Genomic DNA, 15,373 nt, shown 5'->3' with positions numbered 1-15,373 from the left:
AGCCTTTCTATCGTCAGCAGCAAGAGTACAGACCGGGCTTCAGCAGCGCCTCTGTACGCTGTCTGGGTCCATGCAGTTGTCTTCCTTAGTGCCATAAGGAGGGTCCCTGCCTCACAGAACAAAGAACGAATCCCACAGCCTGGGGCTGCTTCTCATTTGTACTGTGACTAAAACCATAGACTTTATTTTATGGTTAAAATACATATATAGAAGGGGTGGTGGTGGGAGACCAGGTGGAAAGTGAAAGCTGTGCCAGAACAAAACCCGAAATTCTAGTGTCTGAAAGAAGTGCGATTAAAGCCTAAGTGAGTTGTGTGTCATACAAAGTCTCTGTGTAAAGTGATTTTTAAAAAACCCGGCATTCCCCAGCTCTCAGGCACGTTGCCACATACGCGTCTGAGAAAGGTTCTCTCTCATGTGACACAGAGAGCAGCTTCTACTGGAATCGAGTGGAGAATTTGGGAGACACAGGGACGGTCAAGGGAAGTTCACTCGATTTCACCTCCACTGCTGGGTACTTGCGGATTGGGTTTGCCTTGTGCACCTGCAGTGAAAGAAAAGCAAAGTCACCACTTCGGTGGATGCCACAGACTGATGTGCTCAGTCTTTCCTTTTGTCTTTTAGAGGAAAATGGTTGGAAAGGTTTATAGATCCCAATTACAAATTTAAGGGGAAGAAGGGCACAGTAAAATGGAGAAGTGTGATGCCCAAACAGGTTTCTACTGTTGCTCACTGGGCCCCTCACTAAGAATGTCAAACTTATCCCCAGCATAACTTACTAGGGAGAAACAGGGCCTTGCTCAACTGTAGCAGACAAAAGCTACAAGTTAAAATTTTGTGCCAGAGGCTAGAGAGATGGCTCAGCGGATAAGAGCCCTGACTGCTCCTCCAGAGGACCCAGGTTCAATTCTCACCACCTACATGGTGGCTCACAACTCTGTAACTCCAGCCCCAGGGCATGTGGCCCCTCCTCTGATGTGAGGGCATTAGGTACACTCAAGCAAAGCACTCATATGCATAAAATAATACATCTTTAAAAAGTTAAAAATAAATGTTTTTTTTTTTGAGACAGGGTTTCTCTGTGTAGCCTTGGCTATCCTAGATTCACTTTGCACACAAGGCTGGCCTCGAACCCACAGTTATCGCCTACCTCTGCCTCCCTGAGTGCTGGGATTAAAGGAATGTGCCACTATGCCTAGCTTAAATAATAATTTCTTTTTAAAATGGGATCTGACACCATTTTCTGGTTCCCATGGGCACTGCATGCACGTGGTACACAGACATGTATGCACTCAAAATGCTCATATCTAAAAAAACAAAAATTTTAAAATATTTTTTAAAATAGCCAGAGTGAAATTTTAAGCTTGTTTGATTGACGTTTAGTACTCAACAAAATCACAGACCAAAACAAAAGGCAAAAGCAATTATCAAGAAGGGCTGCTGGGAAGCAGGTGCCGCCCATCCTTCTGAAGAGTGTAAGATTAGCCCTAGAGCGAGCCGACCTAACACAGTGATAATCAGCACTGATTAACTGTGCTGTAGGGTACTGCCACTGGCCTACACTGAGGACAGCTGTAAGACACAGATTTAAACTGGGAACAAACTCAATAGGCAGGTACCTGGGCAGAAAATAACCACGGACAAACGGCGGCTGATTTTTGAAGTGAACCTATGAGACATTGCACTGTTTGCTCACTCACACCCCCTGTCAGTGCAGATGCAGAATAGATCGTCCCAGCCCCACCAGAAACCAGAATAGAGACAACAGGGCTGTGCGCGCGCATGCAGCCCGGTCAGTTACCAGCTCTCTGCGAAGCCTGGCTAGCTCCTCCTTCTGCTGCTCCTCCTGTTGTTGCCTCGCTTCCTCCAACTGCTGCATTTTCCAGGCCTCCATTTCAGCCATTTTCTTTTTCCACTCCTGCCGTTCCTTGGCTCTCTTCTCAGTGGCCAGCTGAAAAGATTCCTGATCTAGAGAACCAGAAAGGTTCTCTGAGTACAGAAACAAAGACAATATTGACGCATGTGCTGTACTCATAAGGCCCTAGGAGTAGGCCAACCCGAAAGACATGGCTAGCAACCAGAAGCTGCCGAGGAGGAAGATGGAGCGAGGCCGCGCCACAGACTCAGAATGCTGAGAAGTCGGAAAGGCCTCTGGAAATCATTTAGTCTAAGAGCCCCGGGTGGTGGGGCAGCTACACTCTCCTACACAGGGACTTGGAGTCAGAAGGAAGAGTCCCAATCTCCTGCCACACTGCCCAACGGCACCATCCCTCATCCACTTGCTCCCCGTTGGGTGTGGTCAGCTGCATCGGCCTCGGTTCCTGTTCTATCAGTCTGCCCCACAGACTTAACACAAAGGGAGCTAGGGGTCCAGCAAAGGCAACAAAAGACTGGGCCTGAGGGAGGAAAGCTACCATGCCCTCAGATAAAGCATCTCTTGTTGACACAGCGCCGTTCTCCCCTAGCTGAGTCCTAAGTACGTCCCCGCAAAGCGTGGCACTCTGTCCCACCCGCACGAGCACACAGAACACTACCAGCAGCTGACTTCTTCTCTTTCTTGGGAACAAAGGGCTCTTGGAAGATGACGGTGTTTGGGTGAGCCTTGAAGCAAGCTGCTTTCTTCTGCTGCTTCAGCTCTTCCTCCAGCTGTTAGAAGAAAGTCTGTCAGCCAGCCACACACAGTGTGTCATGGCTACTGCAGCCACGACACACATCCTGGACTGCCTGCCTGAGAAGACGGCACTCTGCATCCGCTACTTCTTACAAACGAGTAGTTAGCCTCCGAGGCTCCATTACATCCTGCTTACTTTTGTTTTGAGGTTAAACAGAACAGTGATGGTGGCAAAGTTAGATGCCAATTATACCAACCTATAACCAATCATTTGTCTCTGATCACCTATTATGGGCGACTATAATACATCCCATGTTGAAAAACCAGCCTATTTTATTGAGAACCAATTCTCCCATCCTGTTTCCTACCAAAGCACTAACTTAACCAGGTGAGACCCTACAGAAACTCCTGACTGAGAAGGAGTCTCACAGTCCCCAGCTGACTGCTAAAGCAGGCATGAACAAACTTCAGCCTGCTGCCCAAATGCATCTTGAATTACGAATAGGCTTTACATGCCCAAAGGGTCAACTATGCATACAGGGGCAAAGGAGGGGAATGCCCGACAGACGTCCTATGTAACCTATAAAACCTAAAATAACTATTAGCTGACCTTTTACATAAAACTGATGTGACTCCTGGTTTACATAGAATATATTAAAATAATCAAATCTGTCATCCCAGATGATTTCAGTATAGAATCTACCTAAAGGCCCGCCCACTCACCTACCCACGCCCTCAACCAACCAGCCAACCAGCTGCTCCCCATTCCTACCTGGCATTTCCACATCTTGGCCTTGTAGGCTCCTCTTTTGTCTGTCTCCAAGGAGAAAGGCACAGCCTGAGTCACATTCTTTACCTTTCTCTCTGGCAGGTTAACAGTGTCAAAATAGGGCAGAGGAAGTGCCTTGAACTTGGGCACCTAATGGAGCACATAAGAGTAAGAACAACATAAGGGCCTTTTATCAATGGACAGGAAACCTATCCCGCAGAGGATGTCAGATCCTGTTGACAGCTTCAGGGCCTCCCCACCTTCAAGTCTCTGAGTAACAGGAAACTATAAAGAACTCTTGCCAGACACAGCAACGCACACCTCTAGCCCAGATCCCAGGAGTTCAGCACACCTGCCTAGACTACGTGGTGAGACAATGTCCCCAAACCAAATGAGACGAAAACAGTCTCTGAGCAAGTACGCTGGTAGGCATTTTGTCAATTTGACACAAGCCAGGGTTATCTTGGAAGAATAAACTTCAACTGAAAAAACATGGCCAAACAAGCCTTTTTCCCCCCCCCCAAGATGCTTTCCGGTTTTATCACAGCAACAGAAAGCAAACGGAGACACAGACAAAGCAATATTTACTCCTGAATATGTGTATGAACCCGAAAGACAGGACGAGTAAGTCAACGTTCAAAGCAGCACAGCCTAGCAGAGAAGCAACGGACCTTTTTTTTAGACCCAAAAGAAAACCTAAGCTTTCCTCCTAATATTCCAAACTGGCAGTCACTAGCCTCCTTGTGCCAGACAGATTACTTAATTTCTTGCACAATAAATATTTTAGGGGGGGGTCATGCAAGAGTCAGTGAAAAGCGTTGATTTTAATAGTAATTTTATATAAAAAGTATGTATACATATACTTTTTAAATTCAAAAGTGTTTTTATATATTTAAATATATGGTATCTTTATATAAAAAGTTCCCTGGGTGAGGTGTGGTGATATATGCCTGTAATCCCAGTACCTGCAAGGGGAAGGCAGAGGCAGGATGACGACCGCAGATACTGCTCAAAACAAACAAATAAACAAGCAAACAAACGGGGGTGGGGGGGGTGGGGGGAGAGGTTCCCTTTGAGGAATCAGAGAATTGTATTCTGCAAATTACACAGGTGAGACACCTACCTCCCCCTTCTGCATTTCTTTTATTTTCTTTTCCTTCTGCAGCTGGCGTTCTTTGTCTCGGGTGTCAAAGGAGAAGGGGCATACCTCCACATTTCTTGCCCCTGGGATGTGGGGCTTATAAGGCACTCCATAATGTGGTACAGGTTGAGCTCTTATCACTACTGGTTTATCCTCTTCCTAAGAGAGAAACTATGGGTTAGAAGCAAGACTCCTCCTTTGGCCCCAGCTCACCCTCTTCAGAATGTGGGAAAATCCACTAATTAATACAAGTCCACAGCCCTGGGTGGCCTAGCTTCCTTTTCTTTCGAGGACAGACAATGCCAATTCAGCAGCCGCATCATGGATCAAAGCAATGTAACAGCATTTGGTAAATGACTATCACAATTACTCTGTAAAAATCTCAAATTTTTCCCAGGAATGCTGGGATAGCTAAGTGAGGTCAGAGAGATAAAATGAAGATCAGAAGAAAGGTGCTAAGTAAGCATGCTTACACCTTAGACTCTGACTCAGACTCCAGACTCCACTCCAACATGTGACTGGAATTAATGGTTGCCAAACCCAGAATAGGACCAAGTAAGTTGTTTGGGTTCAAGCTAGTAACATAAGATTACCATGTATTTTAGTTCCAACTGAACCTATAAAAAGGTTTATGCTGAGATCTGCTATAAAATTACCCTAACTCTGGATATTTATAGATAAAATGGGAGATGTAATAAGAAGCTAGCATGATCAATGACAGTTCACATTTTACCGTTCTATGAATCATCACCTTTAGTCACCTTTGTGACCCTTGGGTGTTAAGGACAATACAGTGTAACTGCTTGGTATGAATTTTAAAGGTCCTTTACTAACAGTGACAATAATTCAGGGAACTCTTGACCATGTTACAAGGACAGCATGATCTCAATGCTCTAATGCTTAACTTTCCTGCTCTTCTCATAGCTTGTAACCCACTATCACCGAAAGCCGAGCCCCACCCACTACAGTGCGCTAGAGGGACAAGGCAGATGATCAGACACCCGTGTCAGGCTTACAGACAAGAGCTGACTGCCTCTGGGCCCCATTAAGTGTAAAGACTCAGAGTGGTCATGCAGAAGGAAAAAAGGGGCCCCCTCTCCCTGGGGGAGTCACCTCATCTTCTCTGGTGGGCACTCGGATCCTGTTCTTCAATGCAAAAACTGGTGACTTGGGGACAGTAGCTGGAATTACTTTCTTTTTAGGAACACCCTAGAAAGAACACAACTCAATTAGACATCCCATGTCTAACTGAAATACTAAAAACTGGGAAGCTAAAAAATACTAAAAAGTTGGGAAGATAAAAGCTGGATGAGGGGCCACTTGCCAAACAAGCCTGACTCAAAGTTGTCCTGTGATCTCCACATGAGCACGCAAGGACTAACACTCATATAAACGTCACACACACACACACACACACACACACACACACAATCTGTGCCAAGACAACAGAAGCCTCCACTGCCAGCACTGCTAGGACTCTAGAAGAAGCCCCACTCAAGGAAACCAACTGAGAAATGTGTACATCCCTTAAACAAAATAGTGTAGTGTTTACATGTAACCTATGCACACCTTTCCATATATTTCATGTCATTAGCATATTGTTCATAATTCTTAACACGACGAAAATGTGTTGAGTGCACTTATCATATTATGTAGGGAATATTAGCCAAGGAAAGAAGCCTGCATATGATCAGTACAAATGTTATCTCTTCCATCCATAGTTAGCTGAATTCACAGAAAGAGAACTCAAAATTGTAGTTGATGGTACCTGCTAAACCTCACTGTGCTTAAGTCAGAAGCTCCCCTCCTGTGCCTTGTCTGTATGTGCTGTAAAGCTGGTGTTATTTCAGTCCATGAATCTCCAGTACCCAGGGAGATCTTATTCATTTAAGGCCATCAGTAAATGTTAGCTAACTGAATACAGGACGGCTTGCACCTTGGATTCAGAGGCTCCTGTGGGAGCCTGTCGACTCAATAATACCGCAACCACTCAGCACAGGCTTCAGTCTTACAGAGGCCCCGCCCACAGAGTCTCTAGCCAAGGATGGCCTTAAGCTCCCTAAATAGCTGGAGATGACCTTAAATTCCTCCTGAATATTGGGATTACAGATGTCCATAAATCCTGGTTTATGTGATAACCAGGACTGAACCCAGAGCACCCACATGCTAGACAAGTGCTCTATACTCCTACCTCTGGGTTTTTCAAAGCCACTTATGGGGCATATAAGATACTCGTTTGATATTTACTCTAGTTTTATTTTTTAAAGACAGAATCTCATTATAAAGACCAAGCTGAAGTAAAAAAAATAAAAATAAAAGGGGGGGCCACTGGAAAGATGGATGAGATTAAGAGCACTGACTGTTCTTCCTGAGGTCCTGAGTTCAATTCCCAGCAACCACATGGTGGCTCACAACCATCTATAATGTGATCTGATGTTCTCTTCTGGCATGCAGGTGTACCTGCAGGCAGGGCACTGTATGTGTAATACATCAATTCGAGGGGGGGAAAAGATCAAGCTGGCCTTCAACTCAGACTGCCTCATGAGTGCTGGGATTAAAAACCTGTGCCACCATGCCTGACTGATATTTACTTGTAATTTTTCAAAATTACTTTTGCCTCTCTATCTTGAACAACTTAGGAAACATGGTTTTAAAAAAAGTGTTAGTTATAACACATTTGGGACTAGCTTGTAAAAGCAAATTGAAGCCAGGCCTGGAGGCACACACCTACAATTACAGCACCTGACAGGGCGAACAAAAAGTCAGCCACACAGCAAGTTGTAGGCCAGCTTGAGCTAATGTGAATCGGTATCAAAACACAGTAAGATACAAACAAATTAACCTTTAAACATGAAGATGTGCTATCATGAAGACAGACAGACAGTCTCTCCCCTTAGGGTAACAGGTCCCTCTAGAGGATTCCCAAAGCAGGGAGGCTCATCCTGCTGCACATTTTTTTGGTTTTTTGAGACACAATTTCTCTGTGTAGCCTTGGCTGTCCTAGACTCGCTTTGTAGACCAGGCTGGCCTCAAACTCACAGTGATCCACCTGCCTCTGCCTCCCGAGTGCTGGGATTAAAGGTGTGCGCCACCACGCCCAGCTCTGCTGCATTTTTAAGGATTCTTTTTTTAAGTGTATGCATGTTTGCCTGCATGTATATATGTATGTATGTGCACCATGGCATGCCTGGCAGCAGAGCGGGTCAGAAGAGTTATGGATGGCAGTGAACCATCATGTGAAGCCCTTTAAACTGCATCTCTTTTCAGCATACATGTTCCGATCAGTCTGCATTTTAGCCACACATTGCCTCTCTCTCTAGACCTACATACAGTCTAAGAGCAAATCCACTCCTGCTGCATCTCTTTGTCATCCGCAACCCAATGCGCTGGTGTCCTGGTCACAGCATCAACTTGAACACTTCTGGGTCACTTCAGGACACCTCAAGTATTCTTACCACAACATCTTCCAAGATCTTAGTGGGGCAAGGTCTGGAATGAAACTCGAAGTTTTCATCCTCCGGTTTGTTCTTTGCCTCTCGCTCCTGAATTCGTTTCTCAATTCCCAAATCAAAACCAACAGGCTGAGTAGGAGGCTTAACGGGCAGCGTCTTGGGCAAGATGGGGCCACCTTCAAAAATCCTGGGATCAAATGCCTGTGCTTTGAATTTGTATCTGTAACAAAGAAATTTAAGTAATAAATACAAAATGCTTTTAAATCAGATAAAATCTGCACAAAGTAGAACAGAACCTATAAATAAGCAGTAAGATGGTCCACCATGTACACAAAATCCATCCTCTCCACAGCCATGTTCTTCACCTCCTGAAAAAAGAGTAAATGACATCGTCGAAACCCTGCTGGGGCTGGGGCTGGGGCTGGGCTCCATGGAGGCAGGTGCCTGTAATCCTAGCACTCAGCAGGCAGAGAGAGGAGGACCAGAAATTCAAATTTGGGGCTGGAGAGATGTCTTAGGTTAAGAGTACTGGCTGCTACTCCAGACAAGGCTCAATTCCCAGGATCCACGTGGTGACTAACAACCATCTGTAACTCCAGCTCCACAGGACAGAAAGCCTCCCCTGGCTTCCATGGGCCCCAGGCATGTCAGTGATAAGAAAACATTACATGCAAGCAAAACTCCCATAAACATAAAATGAAAAAGTCACCTTTGGCTAATAGCAATTTTGAGGCTCGCTAGGAATACATGAACCCCTGCAGGCTGACGACCTAGGTCTGTAATCCCAGAGATCCAGGCCAAGGCAAGAGACTAACATAATCAAGACACACTGAGCTACACAGCCAGCCCAAGCCACTCAGTGAGGCTCTACTTGAAAACAACAGCACAGTGTTTGTCCTACGTGCACATGGGCCCTGGGTTTCACCCCAGTACCATAACGATCATGGCCGGTGCAGGGAGATGAGCTTCAGTGCTGACTACATTAAGTTCCAGCTTCTCCCGAGAGTCAAGCTGCAGGTGCTTTGATAATCAGGCAAAGGTGTGGTCTACCTAGACTAACCTTATCCTCAATTAGAATCCAAAGTGAGGCTCTGCTACCCCCATTACATTGCACTGAATTGGGTGTTTATCAGATGATGCTCCAGGGCACCTCCATGGTCCCACTCTCAGTCAGAGAGGCAGGAACACAACCTACGGAGTCACTGCATGCCACACATTTCATGGGAAGGAAAACAGCCACCACTGTCCCCGTGGGACTGAAAGTGAGCAGGGACCTACTGTTGCAGTTTCTCAAGCTCCTCAGCCTCCTGCTCTGCTGCACTTTTGCACGTCACAGGCCTTGCACGGTATTTGGTTTGCAGTACGGGAGTCTGGGGATCTCGGTTCATCTTGGGCGAGGATCTGGAGGGTAACAAGTCTGTAAAACAAAATTGCAGACATCTGCTTAGTTCCCCAAGATACAGGTCACGTGGAAGTGCTGAGTCAACGAGATAGAAATGGATGAACCAGAGAACCTGGCTTTGTAGGATCAACTCAGCTTATGCCAATCAACCTGACAAATGTTCCCTCCCTTCCTCCTTTTTTTTTTTTTTTTTTTTTTTTTTTTTTTTGGTTTTTCGAGACAGGGTTTCTGTGTAGCCTTTGCTGTATTGGACTCACTCAGTAGACTAGACTGGCCTCGAACTCACAGTGATCCACCTGCCTCTGCCTCCCAAGTGCTGGGATTAAAGGCGTGCGCCACCACCGCCCAGCTCCCTATCACTCTTACTGAAGGATAGTTTTTAGACAAATTCTTCTGCCATCTCTGCACTCTGTCTGAAGGGCCCTTGCCACTCCACAGCCCTTTCCATTGACAACAGCAACTATTTTACTATGTTCACTATGTTTTTTTTTACCAGACCTTTACTGAGTAACTCCCAACTTTGAGTTTCACAAAAAACATCTGTATCAAATCATCCAGGCCACCACACACAGCAAGTGAGATGGAAATGTCAGCATGGTGGATCACATCTGCAGTCTGAGCATTTCGGAAGCTGAGGCAGAAGGATCAGTTTATGGACAGTTTATACTACATTTCAACTTCCAAAGCGACCTCACTATAGAACTACACCAAAGAGAGGAAGAAAAAAAAAAAGGAAAGTCAGATAGTCGACTGGGGAAAGTTAGAGAAAGTCAAGAGGCAGACAGAGAGAAAACAACCATGCCAACACATCATTAGAGCAGTAGTTCTCAGCCTTCCTAATGCTGTGACCCTTTAATACAGTCCTCACGTCATGGTGACCCCAACCATAAATTTATTTTTGTTGCTACTTCATAACTGTAATTTTGCTACTCTTACGAATTGTAATGTGTTTTCCAATGGTCTTAGGTGAACCCAGTGAAAGGGCCGTTTGACCCCAAAAGGGGTCCCAAGGGTTAGAACCACTGATTTAGAGCATTACAAACACTCACAGGAGGTATTGGTTTCCCTGGTCAATAACAACCTTATCAATTTTCATAATTACTTAGAACAAATCTAATTCATTCACTGGCTTCTCTTTTTAAACAGAGTCTGATTATGAAGCCTTGGCTAGGTGGGAACTTAATTCCATGAGGATTAAAAAATTCACTATGTTCATATTATAAAGTATTAGAATATAATAGCAATATTAAAAATACCGTATTTAAGTTCGGCACGGTAGTGCACACCTTTATTCCCAGAACTCAGGAGGCAGAGGCAGGCAGATCTTTGTAAGTTCCAGGCCAGCCTGGGCTACAAAGTGAGCCCAGGACAGCCAAGGCTACACAGGGAAACCCTGTCTCAAAAAACAAAACCAAAAACCAAGAAATGGTATTTAAGGAGAACACAGCACCACAGCGGTGGAGTGCTTGCCTAGCTGAATCACCAGCACTACAGTAAGAAGAGAAAAACTGCATTTAAAGCAACTCATGTGGCCACCTTAAAAAAGTGCGAAACAATGCGTAATAGAAAATTTGTAGATACGAACCCTTACTTCCCAAATGCTGAGGTTACAAGCATGCACAACCAACCCAGCTTTATTACAGGATGTTTTATCTCAATGTGATTGATCCCTCAGATTGTATTTGATCCCTGTATGGTCCCTCAGATTGTGAACTGTAAAAACCTATCTTTTGTTTGGCGTGGCTGAGTCCTAGCACACACCTTCAATCCAAGATCTTCCTGGACACAGGGTTTAATAAAGTTAAAGCCAGCTGACAGGAATCAGAGAGCAGAAGGGGTCTTTGGCATTTTCCACTCTCGGGATTTTAGCTTTAGTTCTCAGGCTCTTAGCTCTCTAGCGCCCCAGTTCCTTGACATTTGGCTTTTTGGACTTTGAGCTAGCAAGGCTTTGGCCTTGGGGTTTTTGACCTTTTCTTCCTGGGTTGTCAACTGAGCTGGTGAGACTTTTGGGCCTTCTCCATCGGGACGTGAGCTGGGTGCTTTCTCTGCCTTTCTGAGCTAGCAGGTTTTTCACCCAGCATCTGGTTCCTGTGTCTTTATTGGTAAAATAGAACGATCTGGGATTCTCATTTAAAACAATACTGCTTAGCCATATTCTCCTAATAGCTTGGTTTTACATTGTTTTGAGTCTTTAGACTTTACCTTCTTGCAGAACTTGTTTTTGTAAAAACAAAAACAATTGAAATCCTTTCATCTGTTCACCTTCAAATCTATACAAACTTGTCAGCATTGACTCTTTCAACCAGGTGTGATGGTGCATGAATGTAATCCCAACACTTAAGCGCTGAGCCATCTCTCCAGCCCCTTTTTTGTTTGTTTTTTCCAAGAAGCCCTCATAGTTAAGACTCAAGTGACCTGGCCCTGCGAGAGAAAGCTTCTTGAATTCTTCATTCTTTTTCTGCATCTCCACCACCTCCTGCTGCATTTTCAGTCTTTTCTCAGTGCTGAAGGGGAAGCAGTGTGAACCCTGCCAGCTGCAGTAACAATGGCCCTGGCAAGACACGCCCACCACTGCAACAGTGACAGAAATGTTAGGAGAATAACCAGCCACTTTCTGATTGCACTTAAAGCCCATCCAGAAAATGGAATTCATACCTGGCACCATTAGCAGGTCCAAAAACCTGTGGCTAGGGAGGCTTGGGGAGAGCCTACCACTACTACTATTCTGCTAAGTGGACATAGTATTTAACTGGCCCCTAGGTACTTGTCTTTACACCCATAGGTTAATGCCTCACCCAAAACTCAGAGAGGCTTCTTTTTTGCAATGGATGGTAATTAGCACAGAGACTCAGAACTGGTCAATGTGTAAAGAACAAGAGATCGTAGACTGTTCAGATCTAAACGGGGCCTCACACCACTGCCTCTAAGGCTCAGGGATCAACATAGAATAAGGGGTAAGAGCCAGAGGCAGTGGAAGACTACAGTGAGACCACATCTGTGCAGATAGGACAGAGCAGCTGCACACATGAACTCCTAGTAGCTAGGATTTTATGCACCAGACCAAGACCAAGATCAAGCCAGACGAAGCCTCAGCATGGAGGAAGAAGTGGGTCATGAAGTCCACCCCTGGCAGCCAACAGCTGCCGGGAGAGGGAACGTCACTTTTCTTCAGGGCTGCTCCAGTAGGTGACCCTACACTGACGCACACAATGGCAGCACGAATAGATTCAGTAGTTTAAAAAGAAAACATAAAGCCAGGTGTGGTGGCCCACGCCTCTAATCCCAGCCCTTGGGAGGCAGAGGCAGGTGGATCTCTGTGAATTCGAGGCCAGCCTGGTCTACAAAGAGAGTCCAGGACAGCCGGGGATACACAAAGGAACCCTGTCTTGAACCCGCCACCCCCAAAAAAGGAAGAAAATTTGTTTTTAAAACTCATAAACTAAGGACTAGAATGCAGCCCAGTAGTAAAGCATTTGCCCACCATTCTCAAAGCCCTACATTAAATCACCAGCATAGCAAAAAGTACAAAGAAAAAAAAAACAACAACAGCTTAAAAAAAAACAGCAAATAAATAAAGGCACATAAAAAAGTACAGTCAGATATGGTGGTGCCTACAGTCTTAGCATGTGAGAGTATAGGAAACAGGGCAAGTCTGCGGACAGTCGGAGCCTCACACAGAACCTTGTCTCAGGAAAGCCATGGTTTGTTACTACATTCACCATGAATTGAAGTCATCCATTTCACTAACAAACCAAAATGACAGTGTCTGGGACTTGCAGCTCTAATCGCCACCGGCTTTCCTCAAGGCTCCCCTGTAAGCTGTTTCTCCTTACCTGCCTTCAAAGGTGTACCAGAGCCTTGCTGAAGCGTGGCTGTCCTCAGGGAAGCTTTGCCCTGAAAAGGCTCTCCTATTCCATTCCTCCCGAGAAACCTGTTCTCCAGGTTGGCCTTCTCGTCTGTGAAACAACCAGTCAGGAAGCAAAGCAAAGGAGAATCACATATTAAAATGGGGAGTAGAGTCCCTTTCCAGCACGGTTAGCAAAACCACAGTCTAGCACTGTGCATTATAGGTCAGGAACAGACTGCAAAATCTATCCCGAAGACTTGCAACACCTAGTGTCTTACAGAGAAGGAAAGTTGCAGATTCTGTACCATTGTTAAGACACAGGGAGGGCCACACCGACATTAGCTGGCCTTATCTACCATGTAAACACATCGTGCTGCCCTTGAAGAATTTTGGTCACCAGGAACTGCAAGAGCACAAGGGACAGTTTATATTCATAGAGTGTGGGGTGTTTGAGAGTGGAGAAGAGCAAAGTTTTCTCAACAAGTTTTATCTTGGGCTCTGCTGTGACTAAAGCTGGTACAAAAACAATCTGTCCCCACAGCAGCACACTGTCAGGCTGGGGGAGCACAGCACCCCTGAACAACTACACTACTCACAGTCGATTCTGATTATAACCTTGTGAAAAGCTGAAAGAAAACAAGAAAAAGTACACTACACCTAAGATGGTTTTCTAAGTTCAGAATTATTATTTTTTTCCTTCCAGACTCTGTATGGAATCACACTGATATGCTAACGGCTCCTTTCTGTGGATATTAGGGCATAAAGAAAACTTGTTAAAAGAAACCTTCAGACAGCCGGCGGTACCTTTGGGCTGCAGTGCTGTGCGGCATGGACAGACCTCTCTGGGACAGCAGGCCCTCTGATCTACCCTTCCTTCAACAGAGCCCTCTCTCGAGAGTAACACTCAACTCCTTTCCCAAGAAACTACCAGACACCATCTCATTTGGACTCTGTATTTTAAGTGTAGCCACAATGGTCATTTTGTTCTTACCACATATTAATGTTAATGTCTCTTAATGAAGGTGGAGACAAGAGAAAGGATAAGATGAAGAAGCCTCATCAGACACTGGATTCACTTATCCCAAGGTTATGTCAGAGTAACACCTACAAGGTGGGCGCTGGCGAGATGGCTCCTGCAGAAGAACCATTCACCAAAGACAACACAAAAATCCGTATTTTTTGGAATTATCTTTTTTCCCTTCTGTTTCTGTGGAACTGAATTGTAATCTTAAATTATGAGTAAAGATGATGTTTCCATCTTGTTATAAAAAAAAGAAAGAACGAACGAAAGAAAGAAAAACTAGGGGCTGGAGAGGTGGCTCAGATATTAAGAGCACTGTTCTTCCAAAGGTCCTGTGTTCAATTCCCAGCAACTACATGGTGGCTCACAACCATCTATAATGAGATCTGGTGCCCTCTTCTGGTGTTCAGGCTCAATGCAGGCAGAATACTGTATGAAGAATAAATAAATCTTAGAAAAAGAAAGAAAGAAAGAAAGAAAGAAAGAAAGAAAGAAAGAAAGAAAGAAAGAAAGAAAGGAAAAAGTAGCTAGGCAGTGGTGGTATGCACCTTTAATCCCAGCCTTTAGGAGGCAGACACAGGCAAATCCCTGTGAGTTCTAGGACCAGCCTGATCTACAAAGAGAGTCTAGGACAGCCAAGGTTACATCCTTGTTCACTGCTGCTGACTCAAAATACAAACAAACAAACAAAACCAAGAAAGAAAGGACGGCTAGGAGTCGTGGTGCATGCCTTTAATCCTAGAACTCTGGAGACAGAGGCAGGTGGATCTCTGTGAGTTCAAGGCCCTAGTGTAGAAAACGTGTCCAGGAAAACCAAGACTACAAGAGAAACTCTGTCTTGGGGAAGAAGAGAAGAGAAGAGAAGAGAAGAGAAGAGAAGAGAAGAGAAGAGAAGAGAAGAGAAGAGAAAAGAGAAGAGAAAGAAAAAGGAAGGAAGGAAAAAAATCAAGAAGGAAAAGTTTGGCCTGGTTGCTCACAGCTGTTAACACAGCGCTTCTGAGCCTGAGGCGGAGAGACGGCCCAGAGCTCTAGGCCAGTCTGGGCTACGGTCTGAAACCTTGTCTCAAAAAACCTAATTTCAAATATAAGCAGATTTCTGTGGTTCGAAAGTTAGCTGTTTTCTATTAAAT

The 15,373-nt window shown here is 45.0% G+C and overlaps 1 protein-coding gene across 1 annotated transcript in view; it reads right to left on the bottom strand.

Moving 5' to 3' along the window:
* Nucleotides 1-155: 155 nt before the first annotated feature.
* The window catches only part of LOC311594393 (targeting protein for Xklp2-like), a 31,361-nt gene continuing 16,143 nt past the window's right edge, over nt 156-15,373 (bottom strand). The window contains exons 2-10 of the mRNA XM_084776029.1: nt 13,209-13,331; nt 9,252-9,390; nt 7,977-8,193; nt 5,635-5,730; nt 4,504-4,680; nt 3,384-3,530; nt 2,535-2,646; nt 1,802-1,989; nt 156-544 (exon numbers count right to left, since the gene is read on the bottom strand). Coding sequence (XP_084632155.1) covers nt 437-544; nt 1,802-1,989; nt 2,535-2,646; nt 3,384-3,530; nt 4,504-4,680; nt 5,635-5,730; nt 7,977-8,193; nt 9,252-9,390; nt 13,209-13,331 — 1,307 coding nt within the window. The 3' untranslated portion in view covers nt 156-436. The remainder of the gene's footprint in view (nt 545-1,801; nt 1,990-2,534; nt 2,647-3,383; nt 3,531-4,503; nt 4,681-5,634; nt 5,731-7,976; nt 8,194-9,251; nt 9,391-13,208; nt 13,332-15,373) is intronic.

This window comes from Acomys minous (genome assembly GCF_964271855.1).
Source record: "Acomys minous genome assembly, chromosome: 3".
In the NCBI taxonomy this organism is placed as follows: Eukaryota; Metazoa; Chordata; class Mammalia; order Rodentia; family Muridae; genus Acomys; species Acomys minous.
Note: the sequence above shows the minus strand (reverse complement) of the source record. Positions and strands in the feature narration are given on the sequence as shown.